Source organism: Mytilus edulis, chromosome 1 (assembly GCF_963676685.1).
Source record: "Mytilus edulis chromosome 1, xbMytEdul2.2, whole genome shotgun sequence".
NCBI lineage: Eukaryota > Metazoa > Mollusca > Bivalvia > Mytilida > Mytilidae > Mytilus > Mytilus edulis.
Genome location: NC_092344.1, coordinates 125,101,388 through 125,127,920, shown reverse-complemented (window position 1 = coordinate 125,127,920; position 26,533 = coordinate 125,101,388). Strand labels below are relative to the sequence as shown.

The 26,533-nt window shown below is 32.3% G+C and overlaps 6 protein-coding genes across 55 annotated transcripts in view; 4 read left to right on the top strand and 2 right to left on the bottom strand.

Annotated features, from left to right (window-relative positions):
* On the top strand, positions 1-771 carry LOC139507896 (uncharacterized). The gene has a single exon (XM_071295886.1). It carries the CDS (start codon positions 1-3, stop codon positions 769-771), a length of 771 nt encoding a protein of 256 aa, XP_071151987.1.
* LOC139505616 (trichohyalin-like) overlaps positions 1-2,753 on the bottom strand; it is a 69,842-nt gene extending 67,089 nt beyond the window's left edge. For 46 of the 50 annotated variants that reach the window (XM_071295197.1, XM_071295221.1, XM_071295299.1 and 43 more), the window contains exon 1: positions 2,496-2,753. The gene's annotated coding sequence lies outside the window, so the exon portion shown is untranslated. The remainder of the gene's footprint in view (positions 1-2,495) is intronic. The other 4 variants (XM_071295305.1, XM_071295279.1, XM_071295196.1 and 1 more) reach the window with 2 other exon arrangements.
* Positions 773-6,349, top strand: LOC139507744 (spore coat protein SP96-like). Its single transcript, XM_071295862.1, has 2 exons — positions 773-994; positions 6,275-6,349. The coding sequence occupies exons 1-2, from the start codon at positions 773-775 to the stop codon at positions 6,347-6,349; spliced, it is 297 nt and encodes a 98-aa protein (XP_071151963.1).
* A 2,505-nt stretch (positions 6,350-8,854) lies between these two features.
* LOC139505588 (uncharacterized) lies at positions 8,855-14,489 on the top strand. The gene is made up of 4 exons (XM_071295100.1): positions 8,855-9,656; positions 10,645-11,742; positions 12,409-12,678; positions 13,353-14,489. Exons 1-4 carry the CDS (start codon positions 9,198-9,200, stop codon positions 14,487-14,489), a joined length of 2,964 nt encoding a protein of 987 aa, XP_071151201.1. The 5' UTR covers positions 8,855-9,197.
* Positions 14,480-16,628, bottom strand: LOC139505604 (probable ATP-dependent DNA helicase RecS). The gene is made up of 2 exons (XM_071295101.1): positions 16,097-16,628; positions 14,480-15,573 (listed from the first exon to the last, which is right to left on the bottom strand). Exons 1-2 carry the CDS (start codon positions 16,588-16,590, stop codon positions 14,508-14,510), a joined length of 1,560 nt encoding a protein of 519 aa, XP_071151202.1. The 5' UTR covers positions 16,591-16,628; the 3' UTR covers positions 14,480-14,507.
* A 679-nt stretch (positions 16,629-17,307) lies between these two features.
* LOC139518813 (structural maintenance of chromosomes protein 2-like) overlaps positions 17,308-26,533 on the top strand; it is a 36,938-nt gene continuing 27,712 nt past the window's right edge. The window contains exons 1-4 of the mRNA XM_071310403.1: positions 17,308-17,565; positions 24,301-24,450; positions 24,905-25,066; positions 26,371-26,481. Of these exons, the coding sequence (XP_071166504.1) occupies positions 17,398-17,565; positions 24,301-24,450; positions 24,905-25,066; positions 26,371-26,481 (591 nt within the window). The 5' untranslated portion in view covers positions 17,308-17,397. The remainder of the gene's footprint in view (positions 17,566-24,300; positions 24,451-24,904; positions 25,067-26,370; positions 26,482-26,533) is intronic.

The following is a 26,533-nucleotide window of genomic DNA, read 5'->3' as shown; positions in this document are numbered from 1 at the left end:
ATGATAGCTACAACTACAGTAAGTATGATAGCTTCAACTACAGTAAGTATGATAGCTACAATGATAGCTTCAACTACAGTAAGTATGATAGCTACAACTACAGTAAGTATGATAGCTACAACTACAGTAAGTATGATAGCTTCAACTACAGTAAGTATGGTAAGTATGATAGCTTCAACTACAGTAAGTATGATAGCTACAACTGCTACAACTACAGTAAGTATGATAGCTTCAACTACAGTAAGTATGATAGCTACAACTACAGTAAGTATGATAGCTACAACTACAGTAAGTATGATAGCTACAACTACAGTAAGTATGATAGCTACAACTACAGTAAGTATGATAGCTACAACTACAGTAAGTATGATAGCTACAACTACAGTAAGTATGATAGCTACAACTACAGTTAGTATGATAGCTACAACTACAGTTAGTATGATAGCTACAACTACAGTAAGCATGATAGCTTCAACTACAGTAAGTATGATAGCTACAACTACAGTTAGTATGATAGCTACAACTACAGTTAGTATGATAGCTACAACTACAGTAAGTATGATAGCTTCAACTACAGTAAGTATGATAGCTACAACTACAGTAAGTATGATAGCTACAACTACAGTAAGTATGATAGCTACAACTACAGTAAGTATGATAGCTACAACTACAGTAAGTATGATAGCTACAATTACAGTAAGTATGATAGCTACAACTACAGTAAGTATGATAGCTACAACTACAGTTAGTATGATAGCTACAACTAGTTAGTATGATAGCTACAACTACAGTAAGTATGATAGCTTCAACTACAGTAAGTATGATAGCTACAATGATAGCTTCAACTACAGTAAGTATGATAGCTTCAACTACAGTAAGTATGATAGCTACAACTACAGTAAGTATGATAGCTACAACTACAGTAAGTATGATAGCTACAACTACAGTAAGTATGATAGCTACAACTACAGTAAGTATGATAGCTACAACTACAGTAAGTATGATAGCTTAAGGAAAATGATTCAGCTGAGGTTAACCAATGAACTCACTCTTCACTTACAGTGGAACATTCATGACATTGTGATACATGGAAATTTTATAATTTATGTTTTACTCCATAAAGATTTGATTAAATGCTGTATTTAAAAAAATATTAGTAGAATAAAGTAAGGGGTCATCCATAATTGTCAACCATTTTCCAAAGTGTACAAAACGTACACTTGGGGGGAGGGGGTTAAAAATTCAACTTTTTTCCCTACACTTTTTTTTATCATCACATAAAACAATGCAAATTTCTATATTGAACTTATCTATGATAGACAGGATCTTTTTTTATTAAGAATGATTGATTCGTGTCTTGAAATCTGAAATTGGTTGATGTACACTTTTTGAGGGAGGTTGGGGGTCTGAAAAAGTGTGTGTTTTGTACACTTAGGAAAATGGTTGACAATTATGGATGACCCCTAATTATATTCCGAGCCAAACTGATGCTCTTTCCTTTCCATTTACGTCTGGATTTTGATAAAGGGCTTGGAGAGCTTGATAAACCATATAACACATCACAGTAATAGTACAGTTGCATAAGTATGAAATAAACTTTTACAAAAAATTGTGTGTTCTGTAAAAAAAAAAAAAAATATCCCCCAAAACATAAATTCAATGTTCTGAAAAATTTAGAAAAACATGAAAAAAATAAAATTGAGAATGGAACTGGGGAAAATGTCAAAGAGACAACCTGACCAAAAAGCAGAAACACTTTTTTCAGGATTCTAAAAATTGGCATATATATATATATATATACAGAGTGTGGCCATAAGTATTCCTCACTTGAGATTTTCACTATAAATATTTCATACAAAACTACATTTTTTCAAAAAATTGTTTTGGGGGCATTTCTGGTTTGATTTTTAGCAACATGGTACCATTAGAAGCAGATTTGTCACAGGTTTATTTGGTTGTATCTTAGATGTGGATCATTTTTATTTTCTCAAGAGATAAACACAAAAATTTGTGTTCACATCAAAAGATTACAAAAACAATTGAAGACAAAACTATGACCAAATATTCTTTCCACAATTTATGTCTTTTAATGCTTTGTTTTTAAAAAATCTGACTAGAAATGACTTATAAAAATATTTTTTTAATAAATTTGTTTTTATTTGAAATACATGTACACATGTACATGTAAATTGCAGGTGAAGAATACTTTTGGCCATATCCTCAGTGCAGTCTGCTGACAATTGACAAATATGTCATAAATGCGGTCTGCCAACACAGGTTATATATGTCTCTAGTGCAGGAAAATATTAATATTTGATAGGTATAAATGAATATAATTTATAAACCTCTGTTTATCATTTTTATTTATTTATGACTCTACTGGAATTAAATAACATTAAATTTGTGTCAATATCTATTCTCAAACTTTTGCTTCAGTATTATAAGTAATTATTTGCGTTTTAATCTTTTAATGCGTTAAGGATTATAGTACTAACCTGATTACAACCAAAGCAATTAATTTTATGCACTTCCGTTGTTGAGAAGCAGTCGATGAAACGCGTGGTTAGCAACCGAATGTTCGTTGTTTTCTTGCTATCCAAAGTATATCTGATCTTGAATTTTTATTCAGACGAACCAATGTCACATATTATCCAATTCTGACATTCATATTTAAGTAATCTACCGTTTAATAAGTTGTTTTGATTGTGTAGTTACGAAGCACCTTGCAGTTCTCAGGGAAGTACAATAATATTAGAGTCCCAAAAATTTCCGGAGAAAACACGACAAGTATTCCGATAGTATTTATTGATTGAAAGTTATTCAATAATTTGTCTTTATGCTTTACCAAATTTTGGCTTTTTGATCTTTTGATTGTAAGAAGCTTCTGTCCAAGTTTGGTAAAAATCCGGGATGGTTTTTGTATCTCATAAATGTTTAAAATACTAAAACTGCTGACTGTACATGTATGATATGTAATGCATGTTTACCGTCTGAAAGAAAAAAATAAGTCCATCTATAAGTAATAAATATACGAAACTAGAGGCTCTTAAGAGCCTGTGTCGCTCACCTTGGTCTATGTGCATATTAAACAAAGACACAGATGGATTCATGACAAAATTGTGTTTTGGTGATGGTGATGTGTTTGTAGATCTTACTTAACTGAACATTCTTGCTTCTTACAATTATCTCAATTTATATTGAACTTGGCCCATTAGTAAAAGAGGAAAATATTTTGTTAAAATTTACAAAAATTTACAAAATTTACAAAATTATTAAAAATTGACTATAAAGGGCATTAACTCCTTAAGGAGTCAACTGACCTTTTTGGTCAAGTTGACTTATTTGTAGATCTTACTTTGCTGAACATTATTGCTGTTGACAGTTTATCTCTATCTATAATAATATTCAAGATAATAACCAAAAAACGATATAATTTCCTTAAAATTGCCAATTCAGGGGCAGCAACCCAACAACCGGTTGTCCGATTCGCCTGAAAATGTCAGGGCAGATAGATCTTTACCTGATAAACAATTTTACCGCGTCAAATTTGCTTTAAATGCTTTGGTTTCAGAGTTATAAGCCAAATTCTACATTGTACCCCTATGTTCTATTTTTAGCCATGGCGGCCATCTTGGTTGGTTGGCCGGGTCACGCTACACATTTTTTAAACTAGATACCCCAATGATGATTGTGGTTAAGTTTGGTTTAATTTGGCCCAGTAGTTTCAGAGGAGAAGATTTTTGTAAAAGCTAACGACGACGGACGACGGACGCAAAGTGATGAGAAAAGCTCACTTGGCCCTACGGGACAGGTGAGCTTAAAAGTGAATAATTTTTTACAAAATTTCCTTCTAGATACTAGCCTTTGATCATAAGCAAACTTCTGTCCAAGTTTGGTACAACTCAAAGATAGTTTAAGAAAGTTATTATAAAAGTATTCAACTTTAAACACAGCGTGAATGTAATGTCAGGCATCAATATGTATATATCTGGTAATGTTAAGTTAGTCCCTTTATAAGTAATATAGGGATCAACAGGATTTTTTTAATCTACTTCTGGATACTATCTTATGATCATAAACAAGCTTCTGTCCAAGTTTGGTACAAATCCAGGATTGTTTAAGAAAGTTATTAAAATTTCAAAAACTTTAACCACATAGTAAATATGTGTGGATGCCGCCCCCACAGACGGAATATAGGATCGTCTTGTCTCGCTTTTGTGACGAAAGTCGCAAGCTCGACAAAAAGGTAACGAAAGAACAAAAAGTGTCATGATCAAGGTTTCTTCAAATGTTGCCGAAGTGCTAAAACCTGATTTTACGGCAAACAATGTAATTGCAAAACTAAGGACAAATGTTGTGTAACAGTTCTGTCATCCAAACATTTTGAGATATAACAAATATTTACTGAATTGTGTGCTTATGTGAATTTTAGAATAATTCAGTAAAACTTTAATATGAAAAGTCAGTCTTAAATTGCAAATTATCATAAATAAAATGGATCTGTCAGTGTTCAGAGCTTTACAAAAAAATTAACATTTCATGCCACGCATGTACAATAATTTTAGTTTTTTTGTAAAATGCCTTTCAATTTTCATTTTGCAAAATGCCTAGAAAAAATCTTTGTAATTTAAAATGCCTGATGATCTTGCAGGCATTCTGGTATCCCTATAGCTATAATGCATTTTACAAAATGCCTAAATTTAGAAATGTAACATATACATCTGTCAGGCCCAGTAAAAAATTGGTCACGCCTAACATTATGCTGAGGCTCAGTACTATAAAAGTTTATTGTATAATAAACAATATAATGTGCCAACAGTATTTACTGTGAAAAAAAAACTGCATCTAATAAATCCCAAAAAATACTAACATAAAAAACAACCAACGAAACAGCTAATGTTACTTTTTCTGAGCTAATCTACTAGGAACTTTTAATGAAGTAGTAGCCAAACTAGTAATCTTAACTAAGTATTTTTACAGTGAGAGACATTCACTCGATTGACTTATGCAGACTAATCGATTTTCTATGAAATATAAAGCTGATAAATACATTTCCAATGTCAATTTTCAAGACATTCACGTTATTTGTATATTTAGAAATTTTATAAATTTTCAGCTTAATATCATCTTCGTCCGCTGTCATCGTACAATATAATCTTTAGAATACTGAACTTAAGGAACATGGCCAATGAGACAACTATCCAATCGATTTATCAAAAAGCATATCCATTATTGTCCTTTCTTTATACCTTTTACTGTTTGTCTATAAGAATGCAATGATATAATAGGTAGCCTATTCTACGTGACTACAGGAACTCACCACGCTTTCGTTTCCAAATAATAGATGTACCCTTACTCTTGTTTCTGAGTACATAAAAAAGAAGATGTTGTATGATTGCCAATGAGCCAACTATCCACAAAAGACCAAAATGACACAGACATTAACAACTATAGGTCACCGTACGGCCTTCAACATAGTTTAAGCATATTCTATGTGCTCGTGCTCAAAGCAAAAAGGATCAGACACGTGTACAACATGATAGTTAGGTGCCAGCTGATGCAAGCCTCCGGGTGCGGGATTTACTCGCTGTATTGAAGACCCATTGGCGACCTTCGGCTGTTATTTGCTCTTTGGTCAGGTTGCTGTCTCTTTGACACATTCCCCATTTTCTTTCTTAATTTTATGATACTTATGAAATCCTCTTCACAGTACAATATAAATACAAATTGAATGTGACCATGCATTATATATTATCAGAAGTCCATCACTAGCCTATAGCAATGGACTTCTCATAATATAAGATAAGACAAGATAAGATAAGATAAATTTTATTTTCCAAATTAGGTCCACAGGGGGGCATATACACATAACATATATGATTGATACAACATACAGTATTTTTCATAACATTGTAAAATAATCTATTGATATACAGTCATATGGGTATTATTTGTCAAATAAAAAAGTATTCAAGAGTTGCTACTCCAGAGATGTGGCAAACTTTTTTATTTATTTATTTGCTTATTTTTTTTTTATTTTTTTTTCTCACTTGATTTTATATTTGCTGGAAACGTATAAATATAAATGATTGTTTAGCTGCAACAGACACCAAGGGACGATGCTCTAGGATTGTGATCTTAAAAGCTCTAACAATCCTCGTATCTGATGCAGAAAAACAAACACAAACGTAAAAAGTTCATGTATATTCACAGCAAATAAAATATACTGCAGTAACAGGTATTGAGAATAGTGTAGGTTTCCCTTCTTCAACAGACACCAAGGGACGGTACTCAAGGAGCTATTTACACAGTCCTCCTCGTGTCTGAAGCAGACAAGAAAGCCACATAATTAACAATTTTTCGAAATAAATTTACATGCAGCAGTGAGAATAGACTTATATTCTGTGTTCACAAGCCATATCAGTTTGTCTCTTGCGTTAAGAGTTAAAAAGTTGGGGCAACTTTTAGTTATCTCTTGAAATAGATGATTGCGGTCATCCTTAAATTTAACACATTGAAATAGAAAATGATATTTACCTCCACATCTCCGGAGTTACAACGAGTACAAGTTCTGTCACTTAGGAGAGTACCCTGATACCTTCCGGACTCAATTCTTAAGTAGTGTGATGAAATTCTGAGCTTTGTTAAGCTTCGTCTCTGTTCAAAATTCCCTATATAATGGAAAGATAATTTTCTCTTCCAAAAACTGATTTAAATGTAACATAAGATTTAAGTTTACCATCTGAATGCTTTACCAATTCAGTGTTCCACAAGTCTATAAAATATGATTTTTTTTCTTTTTTTTCTTCATATTAGCTTTGAAACTATTGATTTTTGGTAATGGTAAATATAGATGATTGATGTCTGGGATCATTTCAAGAATTGACTTCATAGAGCCATATCAAGATGTTTTTTTTTTAATGAGAAAGATTATGTAATGTTACATAAGCATCTTTAAGAAGAGAAAATTGGGAATCAAGATTTTCCAAGCAATACCAGTAATTTAACATGGATTAAATCATATCATAATATAATGGGAATCGTCCTAGCTCGGCTAAAATTCCAAAATTCATGGATTTTTTATGAACACCTAAAATAAGTTACAAAATTTTATATGTAGTCGCTCACTTTTTAAACTGGAATAGATTTTTTCAAATGGTAAAGTTCCATTTCTGAATATTGCTGAGAATGGATTAAAGGTCCCAATATTTCAGACCCATATAGGAGTATTGGTTTTATTGTAAGATTAAATACATGCATTAAGCAGGTACTTATGCTTGGATTAAGTGATAATAAATTCTTGTACAATTTATAATAAGCTTTCAATGACTTTTTATACAGTTCATTCTGAGCATATGAAAATGACATATAAACAACATATATCACTACTAAACTATACTTACATCGGGAAAGGAGATGAAGAAAAACGATAGATATTAGGATTGTGTTTGAGTCTTTTCAATAGGATTTGTTCTTTTTAGAACCTAGGTGAGCACAGACGGATTATGATAGTACATGCACCTGTCCTAAGTCAGGAATCTGATGTTCATTAGTTGTCGTTTGATGATGTGGTTCATAAGTGTTTCTCATTTCTCTTTTTTCAAATATAGGTTAAACCACTGGTTTTCCCGTTTGAATGGTTTTTACACTAGTAATTTTTTGGGCTCTTTATAGCTTGCTTTTCGGTGTGAGCCAAGACATCGTGTTGAAGACCGTACCTTGACCTATAAAGGTTTACCTTTATAAATTGTGACTTGGATGGAGAGTTGTCTCATTGGCACATCTTCTTATATATATGTAACATGAAAGAGACGTCTTAAAACATATTGAGATTAAATTAAAACGAATGTCAGAATATCATTTCAAGGTTTATATCTGCTGATAAAAAAAACTGATGACAACAAATTGTTCTTTGTAAATTATATTATTTTTCAAGCTTTTTTATAATAAAAATTCCTTACCACAGGCTCTCTGATGATGCCAGAATATTTATCGATTTTATATTAAATGGTAATGTGTACAGTGTGTCCCAATATGATAAAAGCAGTTAGCACCTAAAACCTTTATTGATGTAACAAAAATGTATCCATCAGAATTAAAATGATAAATTCGCAAACTGACATTTACAAGTCTCACCCAAACTGACAACTAAAAATCTCACTCAAAATGACAACTAAAAATCTCACTTAAACTGACAACTACAAGTCTCATTCAAACTGACAACTACAAGTCTCACTCAAACTGACAATAAAAATCTCACTCATACTGACAAATACAAGTCTCACTCAAACTGACAACTAAAAATCTCACTTATACTGACTACTACAAGTCTCACTCAAACTGACAACTACAAGTCTCATTCAAACTGACAACTACAAATCTCACTCAAAATGACAACTACAAGTCTCACCCAAACTGACAACTAAAAATCTCACTCAAACTGACAACTAACAATCTCACTCAAACTGACAACTAAAAATCTCACTCAAAATCACAACTACAAGTCTCACCCAAACTGACAACTAAAAGTCTCACTCAAACTGACAACTAAAAATCTCACTCAAACTTACAACTATAAATCTCACTCAAAATGACGACTAAAAGTCTCATTCAAACTGACAACTACAAGTCTCACCCAAACTGACAACTACAAGTCTCATCCAAACTGACAACTAAAAATCTCACTCAAAATGACAACTACAAGTCTCACCCTTTTTCTCCTTTTTATCTTTCTTTCAATTTTTTTACCATGGGGTAACCCACAACTTTTCAATCAACTTTATTTACAAAATGTACATAGATTTTGTAAAGAAAAACTTGACAGCTTTAATACTCTCATCACAGTGCCACTTAGACTTGCTACATGTCCCTTCCTAATTATTATTATTTTTTCAATTTTGCCCCTTTAATAATTTTACTGCTATAACTAGGAGATTACAATTATACTGACATCTGCAGGAGGAAGGGACTTGTAAAGTTTGTCTGAGGCTTGACCAAACTGTTAATCTTAGAGTAATTAAGATTGACATTTATTGATAAGAATTTCAGATAACAGTTGGGAAGTGAAACTTGATATTCCAGTGTTGTGCAAATACTGTTTATTTATTTTCATTTTATAACTTACTAGAAAGATAAGGTCACTGAACTTATACATATGATCAAACATCACATCATTGTCAGAGTTTCTGTTGTGTCTAATGGCAGAAAGTTCTACTCCTAAAAAGTTTTTTAGATTTATAAAATTTACTCCAACAACTAAAAAAACTCTTTGTGTAATTTGTGGAAACAGAATTGAAAAAAGTGATTACAGGAGAAAATTATTTCATGGCAGCATCAAATCTGAATACTGTATTCTTATTGAAAAATATCTGGAAATAAATATTACAGAAGAGACACATGCAGATACTGCATGTAGAAAATGTGTTAGAGAATTGCAAAAAATTGACAGTGTTTTCACAACATTTAAATCGTCATATCAGAATACTTTGGCAAAACTACGTGAAACACATGGACATAACTCGGTTTCATTCAAAAGACAATTTTCCGAGGATGGTAGTGCAACTGTTAATAGTAGGAAATCGTTGTTTCCTAGAGATGAGGAAAAAGAAGAAGACTCTGAATTCAATATTGACACTGAAACTGATTCAGAACTGAAGGTATGTTTGTAAAGTACATTATTGTAAAAACAGAGAAAATAAGAAAGGAATGTCCTTTCATAAGAAACATGTATCATCATCCTATAACAAGCATAAATGAGCAAAGAAAGTGTACAATCTCCTTTTGATTTATTGATTTTTTTTATATTTATTTTCCTCCAGTGGCAAATATTTCATGTGTTTCTAGATTAGAATTATGATTCAAGCATAGTTATTTTCAGTTTTGAATACAAAATTTTTAAAAAGCATATTTCTTGAATAGCATATTTATAAAAGCTGTTAATTATATCTTTATGTATATGTTTAATTTACTTTTTTATACACTTATTCATACATAAAATAATGAAATTAAACATGAAACAGTAACTAATATAAAACATTAGTTTAATAAGGAAACAATCATTTTTAGAGAGGGGAAATAGTGAGTATGGTTATTTTTTTGAAGAACAAGTAATTTATTTTTAAAAAACTTTTGGGAACAATTATTTAATTTTAGCATACAGTAACAATATTTTTTTTTGGAAAACAAAGTGTCAAATTTGTGTTTGTCCCAATTCTTAGTGGAAACAAACTGGTTTTATTTTACGACCCCTATCGATTAAAGATGATTTTCTCTCCGGAAAACTAGAATCTGGCAAATTTTAACCCCCCCCCCCCCCCAGCCCCAGAAAAAAAAGAAACACACTCACAAAAAGAACAGTTGATGCCAAAATTGTTAACTAAGTCAATGGAAAGCTATCTTTGTGTGAAATACCAATATTAATGTTAAATTAAATAAAACATTAGATTTATTTTCAAAATATGAAAATTATATTACTTGTATGTCAAATTTTTAGACATGATAATCTTTACTCATTGTTGAAGGCAGTATGGTAACCTGAAGTTGTTAATTTCTGTGTCATTTTGGTCTCTTGTGGAAAGTTGTCTCATCTGCAATCCTAACACATCTTCTTTTTTTGTTTTTAATAAAGACCTTCTTTTTTTTTAGGTTATAATATGCCGTGGATTAAAAAATGAAATACGGTGCATGCCTGCGAAGCACTTTCCAATTCTTGATGCCTTAACCTCTGGTGATATGCCTACAGTTGGTTCATTAATTTCAAAAATTCCAGATTTACTAGATGTTTTCCAAGAAACAGTGTTTGATACCATCAAAGGAGAAATTAAGACTTTGGCACTAAGAGAGAATAACTCAATTTTACGTAACCATGACAAGATAAAGTCTCTTACATTTGCCAGAGTTATAGATGAATGGAGACAGAAGGCTCCTACTTTTTTAAAATCACTTGAGGCAGCGGTAGCAAACCCAGCACATCAGTTTAATAAGTATAAAAAGGGTGAAGCTTTAATACCAGGCATAGTGACTGCTGGCTGTAAACTTTTGACCCTTTACAGCAAAGATTTAAATGCTTTTCAACATTTTAATAGCTATATTTTGTGGAAAGGTGGTTGCAAAAAGTCTGCATTTTCTCGACTGAATGCCACATACGACTGCTTAAGCTACCAATCAACGCTAAGTTTGGCAGACAAGTTAGGGAATGACTGGGACAAGGATCTTGTTGCCATGCAAGAACTAGTAACAACTGAAACGTCACATGAATTAGTGTTACTTCAGAACATACAGATGATCAAAGAGTCCATTGATTTGGTGAATGGAGATGCTGATACAATGGTACAACGAATTCTTGAACTTTCTAATGCAGAAAATGATTTGCATCAGTACAGAGATTTAATGCACCCTGGCTTTTACTTTGTAGGAGATAATGTAGATATGCGTACAAAAGTCAGGAATATGACAATCTATAACCAACACAAAGACCATCATATGTACCAAATATGTGCCTATGAAAACAGGATTTCAGGGAACCACCTAGACAACACTGTTGCCAAAGGAGATGCAAATACAGTGCCCTTCACTACTTTCATACCGAATCAGTTAGAATTGGACAGTATAGCTAGTGACTTCACTTTCCTAGTAGCAAAAATATGGAGTCAGCATATTCCACATTTCAAGATATTTGCACCAGTCCTTCCCGATAATATTGAGCATCAGTACATGAAAGAAATGAAACAAAAAACAGCAAGAGTAAGTTTATATTGTATGTGTTATTATTAACAAATTAATGAAAATTTTATCAATTATTGTTAAAAATGGTCAGTGGCAAATATTACATGCATATTGCAAACAAGAACAAGGATGTAACATAAACATTTATATAATCTTGACAAATCTTTGACTTTGGTTCACAAAGGGAAAAGGCTACCCTACATGTATGTGTTTAAAAATGGTTACTTTCAAATCCTGCATCTTAATTAAGTCTTCGAAAATTACTGTTTGTTATGGTGTCCTTCATTTTATCTCTTGATATTTAGCAAAAAACCTATTTATACAAATATTTCAATAAACCCACTATAAGTTTAAGTTTTGTTGATATATATGTTAAGAATCAAGCAATAGTATATATATATATATATAAATTAGTCGAAAAGATTATAACCCTAAAAAGTAATAATATGCTTAACTGGGCTCATTGTTGAAGGTCGTACAGTAACATAGAGTTGTTAATTTCAAAGTCATTTGGTCTCTTGTGGAGTGGTCTCATAGGCAATCATAACCACATCTTTTTTTTTGATATATTAAAAAGTATTAATACTTAAGTACAAAACATATAATAATTTTTTTACTATACATGCATATAAGAATTATATTTGATTGTGTTTAATTTCATGTACCTCATTTTGCTTTTAATAGATAAATATGGGAGTTTTGATGAAAAGTGAGCAATACAACGAAGATATGACAGACATTTGTGAATTTATGCACAAGTATGTACCTGGACACAATGAAACAGATGACTGGACAAAACAGCCACAAAAAGTCTTGAGTGGAGGAGACTATTTAACTTTTGAGAGATACAAACAGGCACAGTCATCCAAACGAAATGGTCGAACTCCAACAAAAAGATTAGAGGGACTGGTACCTAAAATGGAAGAATTTCACAACCAGGGAGAGTTGCTAAAGGTAATGTCTACAATACTCTAAGATGCATGATTTTTTATTAGTTGTTAGTGGCTTTGAACTAGCTGTCAGATAACTGAGAGTACTCTCAGAAATGTTCCTAGGGTCTTTTTGTTGTCGGGATGTACAAGTACCTGGCCACGTCTAATTGTATTTTTTCCATCTGATGAGTTAAGCCTTTTTCAACTGATTTTTATAGTTTGTTCTTATGTTGTACTGTTATACCACTGTCCCAGGTTAGGGGGAGGGATGGGATCCCGCTTACATGTTTAACCCCGCCACATTATTTATGTATGTGCCTGTCCCAAGTCAGGAGCCTGTAATTTAGTGGTTGTCGTTTGTTTATGTGTTACATATGTGTTTTGTTTTACATTGTCAATACGGGGCCTTTTATAGCTGACAATGCGGTATGGGCTTTGCTCATTGTTGAAGGCCGTACAGTGACCTATAGTTGTTAATGTCTGTGTCATTTTGGTCTCTTGTTGACAGTTGTCTTATTGGTAATCATACCACATCTTCTTTTTTATATCTACATAAGAAAGATAATTTGAAATAGATTAAGTTGTAAGTTGATATTTATTTTGAATATATTTTTTCAGAAAAACACTTTTATTTTTTGAGAAATGCATATTTTTTCATTGTTAAACCCGTAATCTGTCTGATTGTTTCAATTTCAGGTCATTTGGAAGTTGCTCTACTCAACCTCGTCAGCTAGAGACCAGGGAACTCTGTATGCAGCACGCAATACCATAAATGCAAGAAATGTTACCCAAGATCCGGCTGATGATTTTTATGCAGCTTCTGATCTTGTTGAGAAAGTTACCACAGCATATATTATAACAGGTGGTCTTACTCATTTTGGAATGGAAAGTATAGACTCTTTACCCTGTAAAAATGTGTATGAGGGTGCAGTTGGGAATACAAATGAAATGAAAAAATATATTTTTGATCAGGCACGCTCGTTTGTTAAGACATTCACATTGCCAGAAATACCAAAACTTCCAGAATATGGGCCAAATTGCAATACGTATAATTGTAGATACTGTGGAAAAAAGTACAAACAACCACATTCCCTCAGAAAACACGAATCCTCCATTCATGGTCATTATGACCCCCTTTTTGCTAAGGAAAAAGTATCAAGTGGCAAGGATAACGAAAATGAATCTGATGGAGTTAGTGCATATACAAAGTTGGTTTTAACATTGGGTTTATTACGAATGGATCACAACGATGCAATTCATATGGGTGATGGATCAAGGATGTTGAGAATTGACCAGTTCCTTGTTTTGTATTATAAATATTGTCATTGTACAAAATACGCCTTTGGTACTTTGGAAACTATAGCCCAAACTGAAGTTCTGTTAACAGAACGCCAGGCACACAGACTGATATGGAACAGAACTGTAAAACATAAGGGGGACGCAAACACAAATCATCCTAATGATTTAGATGTAGAACATTGTAATAAGGTATTTAAAGATTCTGCCCATAGTTACAGAGGTGTTTTTACTGAGAAAGTGGTTTCGAGAGTCAGTAAGAGTGCTATGAAAGTCCACGAAATTATCAAACAGTTTGACAAAATGTGCAACGTGCATGTTCCATCAGGACGACATAAAACATGTGACAAGGAAATTGACATTATAACTTTGGTCAGACAATTCCAGGCATGTAATTTATTCGATTTCATTCCTGGCCGATCACATTATGCCTATCCAAACATGAAGGAAAATCCCCTTACAGAGCTAGACATGGAGTTTGTTAGAGACTGGATTGGTGCTAGTTTAAAAAAGTTTCAAAATAAACATTTCTATTAGCAGAACAATTTTATTGTTTCAAAACATTTCATCATCTGAACTGTAAATGACTTGTGGTTTTCTTGTTGACGATTCTAAAACATCACTGTCACTATCACTTGAAAACATATCATCCAGTTCTGTAATGTCATTGTCATCGTTATCATCACTATCATCATTGTCCTCATTTGACATAATAGCTGTGTTTATTTTAGGGAGAACTTGATTGCAAGTGTTTGTACATACACATTCATCTTCACAACTGCATGCACATTTGCACGAGAGACGACAAATATCACAACAAAAGTGAGGTATATGTGCATGTTCAACAATTGTTTTAAATATATTTAGAATAAACGCCCGTCTACAGGTTTTAGATTTAACATATTCTTTCATAGATGGGAATATATTTTGACTTCCTAAACATCTTTTGTAAGTTAGTAGAATAGCATTGCATTGTTGTGAAGGTTCCCTACCAGCACGACCAGATTCTTGTACATAGTCATCAACATCATTAGCTGGACCATAATGTATAACTGTATCCACACCTTTTACATCTAGACCCATGCTAAAGGATGTTGAACATAGAACAACTCTAATATTACCGTTTGGATTCATGTAGGATGTACAAATAAAATCTTTTACGTCATCATCGGTTTTCATGTGGAACATGTCAAAAAGGCGATTTCTGTTATCATTTGGTCCTCCCTCTTTGAAGTCTATGTAAGCATCATGCTTAAGGGATGTTTCAAGATATTCATATACGTCTGCCATGTGTTTGATTTGCCTAAAGAATATAATCATCCTTGAAGTGGCCTGCTTATATCCTCTTAATAAATTTACTAACCATCTAAAATTGGTGCAAATATCATCTGAAGGTAAATTATGTACCCAGTATGTTACATTCTTTTTGTCGGGATTTACCATAATCTCAGTGCAGTTATCCATACAAAGTTGCTTTTTAATGACAGCTTTGGTTTCCTCTGTAGCTGTTGCTGTTAGAGCCACTACTGGTACATGACCCCCAACAAGTGAACGAATTTCGTCAAGTCGGCCATAACATGGTCTATATGCCAATTTCTTCTTCTTTTTATCTGGAAGCCCACTGAAAAAATTAAAATTAATTAATCATATTGCAATATAAATCTGCATAGGTCTCATAAAAATGCCTAAGCATTACAACGAAGTATTTCATAAGAAAAATTATGTAAGTACCATAGAAAACATATTTATAAAATCTTAATTATTGTAGATATCCAACAGTCCAGTAGCAAATATTTCATACATCTTTCAAAACATCACAATATGAATTGAAAGTTTTTAATTTGGATACCATTGGCAGAATAATCTTTCATAATAATAACAGAAATATTCAAATAAAAAGGTGATTAATTATTAAAAGTAAAATTAAATGAGAATGTTTTGAATAAATAAACATTAAATAGTTATTGCATGTACAGATATATATACATTTATAAATATATGATGTTCTTTTGTATGCATGTACTGTTTTTAAGATATACATATTTATTCTTATGTATGTTATAGCTTATGTTAGAGCGATTCAGATGATTTGTTTTTCTACTTTAGTATTATACATTATTATATGTACAAAAATAAATACTTACAACTTTTTTATGCAGTGAGCTTCATCTACAAATACTGTCTTGATAAATTTTTTCTTTGCCAAATCCAATAGTAATTTTCTTTCATGTCCAATAAGTGACTCTGGACTGGAGAAAATAATGTCAATTTTGCCATCCTTTACATCTACTAAGGAAAGATTTGTTAGGCTGTCTTCAAAATTCGATGGTGAGGTAATGTCCTTCAAATATACTGCTTTAATCCCTTTTCTATTCAATGATTGAGTCTGTGTACGCATTAAAGATGTTAGAGGCGAAATAACAAGTACAATACACATATCATTCTTCTGTAAATATTTAAATACAAAAGGTGCTATTTCAAAAGTTAGTGATTTGCCACTTCCAGTTGGAGAACAGAAAAATACATCTTTGCCTGCCAAAAAGCTTTCTACAACTTTTCTCTGGTTAATTTTGATTTCAGTAAATGACAACTTTTGTAATCCAAAATCTATTGCAGCAGATATGACATCTGTATCCATTTTGATGTAAGAATCATAAGAAAAGTGAAATTGTAATCTACTTGAGATAAAATATGGGAGAACAGCATGGGATATATACACATGACAGTCTAATTATCTATTATCAGCAGATGTGAAATAATAACCTCTTACCGACCAGTATCTGGTCGGTATAAAATGTTATTATACAAGTCCCTTTCTCCAAGGGCAATCAGTAGGCTGGCACTTATCAGTAAACATATAAATTAGTAAGAGAGAAATATTAGAAAGGGAATTGTAGCAAGTCTAAGTGCCACTAAATGTATCATTATACTATAGTCAGTTGAACTAAATTAAGCCAGCTCCCCCAGTGGCGGATGCAGGAATTTTCGAAAGGGGGGGTGCTAGCCCAGGGCAAAGGGGGGGTGCAGGGGGGGTGCAAACATATGTCCCGATTCAAATGCATTGATCGGCCAAAATAAAGGGGGGGTGCGGACCCCCGGAACCCCCCCTCTGGATCCGCCACTGTCCCCAATTGCTAGTGAATATAATGTGTCTGTTCCCACATCACGATGTTATAAAATCATGACGTCCATGCAATTTTATAATTGAATTATTCCGAATTGTCAAACGGCTCAATCCATATAACCGAAAAAGGTCCTCCTATCCAGCACGGTTGGAAAATATTTTATCCGGAAATAGTATCTCGAGTACAACCGTCAATTGTTTTGATTCGTATTATTAATGTCTTACTTCCGTTCAGTCATGCGCGTACATTATTATTTTTGAGCGCCAGTTTGAAATGAAAACAGACAGATGATTTAAAAACAACATTTACAACTTTTGGCAATGCATATTAAATCTATGGTCGTAGACGGCTTTAAGTCGTATGCTCAAAGAACAGAAATCAACGGATTTGATCCCCTTTTTAACGCTATAACAGGGTTAAATGGCAGTGGAAAATCAAATATTCTGGATTCTATTTGCTTCTTGCTAGGAATCACAAACCTTTCTCATGTAAGTTTGTTTCTTTTCATTAATGAGCAAATATTTTAATTTACACAAGCTCACACGAATGTTAACACGATGTACTGTGGATATCTTTAATCCTCTATCTTTTGGCCGTATGGCACAACTGTTCTCATTGGTGCATTTTAATAGAAATAATTTCTATCCTGGTCCAGTTGGAAGGCAAACAATTTAATGGCTTCTAAGGTCAAGACATTGGTCAAGTGATAAAAGGTCAGAGTTTACGATATTTTGGTAAACGTGCATGCCTCATGGTTTTTGGACTCGTAACGACTAACGTGTAGCCACTTTATAACGGTTAATGTGATTGGATGATCTTCAAAAATCAATAATAAAATTGCTAATAAATGATTGGATACGAAAATGTGTCAGCTATTACTTTGATGAAAAAATGCGGTCTTACTAATTAGCGACAAGAAGCGACAAGAAAACATTTTTTTTAAATTAAAATTAATTATTGCAATAAATAATAAAAGAATATGCAAAAGAAAATAATTTTAGCGACAAGAAAGTTTAAATTGATAGAAAAAAATGAAACATTATTTACATAATATTTTATCATCTATTATGAATAACAGCCAGTATTACGTTTAATTATTGTATTATGAGATTACTTTTCCTTGTGTTTTAGAACATACTATTTATCTTATAATTTGTTTTTGGAAAATGACGCAGTCATTGTTCCATAACTGCCGACCTGAACTTCATTACATTGCTCTGCCTACCGCGCTTGGTTTCGTATTTCCTATTTTCCAAACAAACTGGAACCTGCTTGTGTTATCATTATGCATCGTTGTGTAGTATTAAACCAGCCAGGACCCAGTTTACACTGGTTTTTGCTTGTATTCCACTACACTCGAACAAAGTGTTGTAGTTTGACGGGAACCAGTTTTAGAATTTGTAAACTACAAAACGTAATCGGTTATTGTTCATTCCGTTTTGGTGTTTCATACCGACTTATATGGTTTGAATAAGCTTAAGACCATTTAAACATTAATGTGATAGGTATATTAAAGATTGTTTTACAAAAGGATTGAACTGTTTTACTTTCAAAGTCGTACTATAGGGATGTCTGTCATATACGGATTTCCACTCTCACCGGTTAATTTCTTCTTTTACACGTGCTTTGGAAACTTCCTGTTTAATCGCAAGTTTTAAAATTGTTTTTGAGTGAATTAAACTTATTTTAACAATCATGAAGCGTTCCAGAATCATTTTAAAGCAGTTTCTTCTTCTCTTTGATGATGGAAAATAGGTTTTCTCAAGAAAATACCGCAAACGATCGCAGAGGAATTGAAACGTACAAGTCAAGTCGGCACCTGGTTAAATTGGCATCTAGTCAAATCGGCACCTATTCGACGTCAATTCGGCATCCAATAATATTTGATATAATATTTTCTATTCAATTAATTAATTACTGTTACCAAGTACATAGTGAATATGTTGTTGTGTATTTCGGTAAACCACGAAACGAAAGTGAATATGTAGTGTATAAAGGTAAACAACGAAGCCCTTACCAAAGCTGTTGTTTTAACAATTAGACAATTACACTTAGACAATTTGTGTAATTGTAAAAACAAGTCAATTATTAAAATAAAATGGAAAACTATGAGTCCCTTTCAATAAATCAAACTTTCATGCCAAATAATTAGCAAATTTAAGGTGTTTGTTTTTCAGTAAAGTTTAAACAGCATTAAACCAACAATCCTGTAAAATGCTCAACTGGTTAAAATAATGCAGAAAAATACACAATATCTCATGTATTAGTCCAAATAATTATGACGTCTGGCAAGGCTATTTTATTATTTTTCTGGGACGCCTTCCTACGACGTTCAGGTGCCAATTTAACTAGGTGCCAGTTTGACTAGAATTCTTTGACAAATGTTTGAAACTATCTGAGTTTCATTAGACCTTTGATAGCAGTAACAAAAAGATTATTTACTTAATATTTTGTGGGAGAAGGGGGTTCAGACTGTGTGGCATCAGGTCTGTTTGTGCCCAATACATTTTCGCACCCTACACGTTCGCACATTCACACTCTACTCATTCATGCCCAATTTTAATTCAAATTCAAGTTGAATAATTGGAAAATTATGGTTGTTGTTTTAAATTGCTTTGGTGTAAATACTGAATGTATTTATAGCTTGGTATGAGTAAAACATTGAAGATTTTAAAGGAAAAAACACAAAAGATAATTGTTTTTAACAGCTTGGTCCCATTGATCTGAAACAACGAAACAATAAAACATAGAAACCAAAATATAGCAATCCACTAATATAACCAAAACATGATAAAATTTATTCAACACGCAGAAACAAACATAGTCAGAATCTCACTTCATTTTGAAACAAGTCAATGAAACAAGTTATAGCAATACACTAACCAAAACATGATTAAGAGTTATTCAACACAAAATAAAACGTTGACAAAATACCACTTTATTTAGAAAGGATTATTATTATTTTTAGCAATACCTTATCCAAAACATAATTAAGATTTATTCAACACAAAAAAAAAAATTGCTGTCTCACTTTATTTTGAGACAATGACAACAATTATACTTATAAGAAAACACTTGCTTACATAGTTATTAAACACAAAACCAATTAAGATTGGGTGTGAACATGTAGGGTGTGAAAGTGAAAGGGGTGAAAATGAGTGGGCGCAAACTTGAATGGAAGCAAACGGACTCAGATTCAGACTATGTACCAGTGAGAAATATACAAGCCTTTCTACGGTATTTATTTGTACAATTCAGCTAGTCTTGACCTATTCATTTGTCTTAAAAAACCAGCCAGTTGTCACCTTCACTTCACACACACACACATATACGAATATCAATTATATGCTTACGATACATGTTGCATTGTTAAACTAATTACGGTATGTGAAAATCAAGACTTGCATAAAAACTATCCCTATATTAGAGACAGTGGCGTCATTTTTCTTCAGAGCTTTCAGCTCTTTGATTTAAAACTCTTTTTGTGCAAGATATATTAAGCTCGCAAAATGAATTATTTGTGCATCATTGTCCTGAAAATATTGACACAAATTTTGAAATACAAAGAACTGAAATCAAACAGGAGGAAAAGAAATTGAAATGTAAATGTTTTACACTTAGAGCATAGTATTAAGCAAATGAATCCGTGAAAATATTATATTCCATTAGGCCAACTAAAATTAATTAGTAGATTTTCATCCACATTTTTGAAAAAAATGGGGCGGGTGGGAGGATTTTATTTTTTAATTTTTATTTCAAAATTTGAAACAGGAAGTTTGGAGGGAAACACAATTTTTGACGGTTACCGGAAACGGAGATGAACAAATCCGGAAATCGAAAATTTTTCAAAATAACAAAAATCGGGGCGGGACGATTTCAGAGGGGCGGGCGGGGATGAAAATCTACCAATTAATTTTAATTGGCCTTATGCCCGCTCCATATATATCTCCATTCGATTATTCATACTTTGACTTTGATGAAAACAGATACATACATTATCTTATACATATTCTTCATATTTAAAAATAAAAAAAAAAGAAGCTCAATCTCTTTCTTCTTCACAAATGTTAAATTTCTTCATCTACCAATATACTACAGTGTTCCAGCTAGCATGAAATGGAGGGGCTCCGCGCCCCGCCCCCGAAATTTTGCGCCCCTCTGCATTTTTTAAGGGCCCCTCTGTGCCCTTTTGAAAAAAAGTTAAAAAAAACCGATCTTTTTTCATCATATCGTCGCCATTTTGTTGAGTTCTTTATACACACACTTCATTAAGACAACAGATTAAAATTGTTGACACTTGTTACCTGTATATAATCACCTATTTGATTGGAGTCAATTACTTAATCGGGTGAAATTTACGACCCTGTCTAATCCCTTTGCCCTGAAGCACCAAACATCGAAGTTAAATGAATTGATTATTTTAACACCTGACGATGCAAAATAGAATTTATAAAATAAATGTGAACGGTGTTCATTTCTAATGTATTTGTTATTTATAAAATAACGTTCATTTAACACGCAAAATGCCGACGAAAGAAAAAAAAATTTGACCAACTCGGAAATGACAAGAAGAAAATATCAAACACTTGTCAGTCTATTACATCTTTTTTCAAAAATAATGACCATCAAAAGTAAAAAAATAATTTGATTCTTTACCTTTATGAAAAATCGAGAAGAAGAAAGGTTTCTATCAAATATCGCAATTGTTCTTCTATTGTAAATTCCGCCGATTACGGAGCACTCGAAAGTCCGATTTTTATATAATTTTTTCTTAAATTGAAGTTCGTTTTGACTAACTTTAATATTGATATTATTAAATACGCTCAACATGAAGAAAACAGAGATGCTTGTTGAATTGATAATAAACTTACAAAATTGAAATAATTTATTATTGTGCCGATTACGGAGCTCTCGAAAGTCCGATTTTTGTATCAATTTTCTTATTGAAATCACAGACACTTGTTTCAATCCATTGGAAGACCCCCATCAACGTATATTTCCGTAAATATACGTTGATAGGGGGTCTTCCAATATGAATAGAAACAAGTGTCTGTGATTGAAATCAGTTTTGACCAACTTATAGATTTTATTAGATACGCTCAACATTAAATATACGGAGATGCTTGTTGAATTGAACAGACAACAGTGAAACAATGTATGGTTATACAGAGATAGAAACTCTCCTTATTCAATAACAGGACTTTATAGCTCTTGTGTCGTCAGCAGAACTTCCAGATCGTTCCTTATCTAGTCTGCTAGAGCTATTTCATTCACCTTGTCATTAGGATAAAAACCTATGATCTTTATGTACCCTCTTCTTGCAAAACTATTCAGTGTTGCAATATGACATGTACAACCACTCAGTACAGCAGAGGTGTAGAAAATATTCTCTCAAGTCAAATTGATAAAGACAAGTCACAGGGCAAACTTGAAAACACAGACATTAACAAAAATATTTGCTGTAAAATTAAACTGTGATGAAACTAATGTGTGACAACCTTCTTCAAAAAGAAAAACAGAAGATTTGTCATTGTTGTTTAATATTTATTTGCATTTGAACTCTTCTTTGAAAAAATCTGTAGTTCTGAAAGAGAAATGAATATAGTAATGTCTATTATTGCTATCAGTTTGATTTTAACTTATATGTTCTTAAATAAATGATTTTTAAACTTGTATATAATAGCTATTTAACTAAGCTACATGCTTGCTAAAAATATGTCTTTATGTGGTAATATTAAGTATTTGATTTTTTTCAGTGAGAACGCGCTAAAGTGCCCTTTTTAAAAACGCGCCCCTCTATTTTCAAATCCTAGCTGGAACACTGTACTAATATAAACTTCACAATCTCTTTCTTCCTCACAAATGTTTCATTTCTTCGTCTATCTATATTTGGATAAATAAACATTTTAATTAGACATATCTGCTCGTATAGTTAAAAAAAAACCATTAAATACAAATTTCTTTATATCTAATAAAAAAAAATGTTTTCTTGTCGCTAAATAGCCTTCTTGTCGCTTGTTGTCGCTAAAATATTTCTTGTTGTCGCTTCTTGACGCTTGTTGTCGCTAATTAGTGAGACCAAAAAAATGTAAACATTGAAATCCGCCATTTTGACGTAGGAAATCAACTAATTTTCAATCTTGGATTAAAGAACATTGCGCACATTGCCAGTGTATCATGCATAACCAGTCATGTGCAAATATATCTGTCAATTTGTTCTATACACTTACTTTTCTATGTTTTAGTTAATTTAAAGTTTTAATTTACTACAGAACAGAAAATCGTTCTCAAAGATACTGTAGAAAAAAATATAGATGGCGCTGTTTGTGGGCGTAAACATTTTACACACGGGTACTTTTTGTGTCGATAGATTGACCTTTATCTGTCAGATTCAGTCGTTTGCCTTTCAACAGGTTGGGAACAAACCCCCTATATGGTGATTATACCTGTATAGAGGGATAATCCTTCTTTAGAGGGATAAAATTATCCCTCTATAGAGGGTTATATTTGTTTGCACTGGATTTAAAGCAAATTAGGGCAGAATGGCATTTTCTAGTTATATTGGCTATAATCTCTAGCATTATATGCATCAACATATGCACTTTACTAAAAATTGGGATAACCAGTTTTCTACTAAAGTGACAAAACTTGCAATCTATTGTATACCTATCTGAACACCTGATCAACATCTAAAGGAATAATAGTTGACCTTTCAATTTCATGTTAAATCTAACAATAGAAATTCTGTTCAGTGAATCTTGAAATCGCTCTGAACTCTTTAAAATTAAATATGCTCCAATTACAAAAAATGTATATCTGCTGTTCTTTCATATGTCCCTTTCCTTGTTGGTGCTTTAGTCTGTATCAATCCCTTTTTCCACCAGCATCCATATTATAAATTATTGTTCAGGTTATAATTGATTCTTTTGTCAAATTTTGTACAAATTGCAATTTGTACAGGCATTACATGTATTTGTACATTTGTCAAAATATAAATTATAATTTGCACAAAATGATAACTTGTACACAGCATATATATTTACACATCATAATGAAACTGGGACAGATTAACTGTTAGTTTACTGTATATTCATGTTACATGATCTGTTAAATATTTTAATTTAAGTGGTGATGATCAAGGTTAATCAAAGAAGGGTCCACATCAACATGATAACATCTACTCCAAATCTTATATACAATTTTTCCAATATTTGTTATTTTAGGTTAGAGCAACAAATCTGCAGGAACTTGTATACAAAAATGGTCAAGCTGGTGTCACTAAAGCCACTGTCAGTATTACGTTTGACAACATGGATAAAAAGCAAAGCCCATTGGGATATGAACAGTATGACGAGATTACCATTACTAGACAGGTAGTACATGTATTATTGAACAGGAATCAAATCATCTCTTGTGTATTTCCTAGGGATGCACAGGCTAGCATAGGAGAGATTATTGCACAATACAAAAAAAATGACAAAATCGATATCAACACAATAGAAAATTGAACATTTTGTGATCATTGGATTGTGTTACTTTGGGTTTGGGGCAACACAGCCACAGGTATAAACATTTAGAAGTTGTTTGTGGAGAATCACTGTTAGTTTTGAAATGGGTACATTAGGTAACATTGATGTAAGATGCTACAAAAAATGTATGATAAAAGATAAAACATATTTTGCTAGAGAATAGAGAGAATTAAAGAAATAATGAAAGCTTTCAAACAGGTCATCTTTTATGTTAATCCTGTTATTTGTAGTAATACTAACAACACTAGAGTATAGGATGTGTTCAGATCTTTATAATGTTAACCATATATTATTTCAGGTGGTTATTGGAGGGAGGAACAAATACCTGATTAATGGTAGTAATGCTAACAATACCAGAGTACAGGATTTGTTCAGATCTGTCCAACTGAATGTAAACAATCCTCATTTCCTAATCATGCAGGGTAGAATCACTAAAGTACTCAACATGAAGCCTCCAGAGGTAATATATGAGACAACTCCCAACCAGAGACCTAATTACATTGAAGCTAACAAAAAAAGGTCACAGCACAACCTTCACTTAGCACAATCTATACCACATAGTCTGTTACAGTAAAAAAACATGTTGAACATCGGTATACCACTGTTGCCTTTATTTACAGTAAAAAAAGGCCTGTAATGAGCAATGTAAAACAATTCAAAAAAGAAAAATAACAGCCTGATTGATGTAAAAAACAATGAACAAAATACAAATATGATATACATCAGTCAGGGGTGCTACTTAAACAAGTGATTTCATTATCACCTATTTCAGTGATTTTTTATATTCAGTTATCACCTATTTAAGTGATTTTGGTGTTTTCTTTGATCTTCAAATGCTAATTTCATTGATTTTCCATATTTTCACAAACTTTTCTATAATTTTCCTACATAAATCAATTATCCCTTTATCTTTTGATATCAATTTCACCAGTGCGCTTGGGCAGTAAGTTAGTGCGCTAAAGCTTATAAAAGTACCCTTGGGAATTGTTCTGTAATCAAATATTCATTAACTACTCTTACTATCAGACAAAGGTCAACAGTATTAGGTGACCTGATTGGTTTTCTTTAGAATTAGAATGATTTATTTTAAGGTTATGTCCTGATCTACAAATTATTCCAGTTTTTGCATATTCAAATAAACTGTAAACACGTGCAGGCTTATCAAGCAAATGACAATTTCTGCATGTACATAGTTGTTTTTTCAATGGAATTCTGGTCTTTTTACCAATAAAAAAATCAAGCTTGTGGGAAAAATATCAAAAAAAGGTTATAAACACTTATTGAAGTGATTAAATTTTAACTTCTCAAATTACTTGTTTCAGTGATTTTGAAAAGTCTGTGCAAAAATTTTAAATATTTCACAGCCAAAATCACTCAAAGAAGTGATTTTGAAATCACTTGTTTAAGTACCACCCCTGACTGATACATGCTGACCTATATAACTATTGTCTTGATGATTTTTTGACAACTTAAAACTATTTCAGCATGCTGATGTCCACATTTCTACATTTCTTAACACTGCCATGTTAAAGCTATATAAGAAAAGAAAAAAGTTCATTAACTTAACTTGAAACTTATAAAGAAAACACTGTCTGTTGTATAAATTTTGACTGTTACCGTGTTTACCTTTGTAGAATGCTAGATATTGTCAATGATTCTGTCTTTTGTATAAATTTTGACTCTTACCGTGTTTACCTTTGTAGATATTGTCAATGATTCTGTCTGTTGTATAAATTTTGACTCTTACCCTGTTAACCTTTGTAGATATTGTCAATGATAGAAGAGGCTGCAGGTACCAGATTATATGAAAGTAAAAAAGAAGCTGCACAAAAAACAATAGAAAAGAAAGATGCTAAACTTCGTGAGATTGACACAGTAAGTTATTAAATAGCACATGATACATTAGTATCAAATTAAATGACTTTGT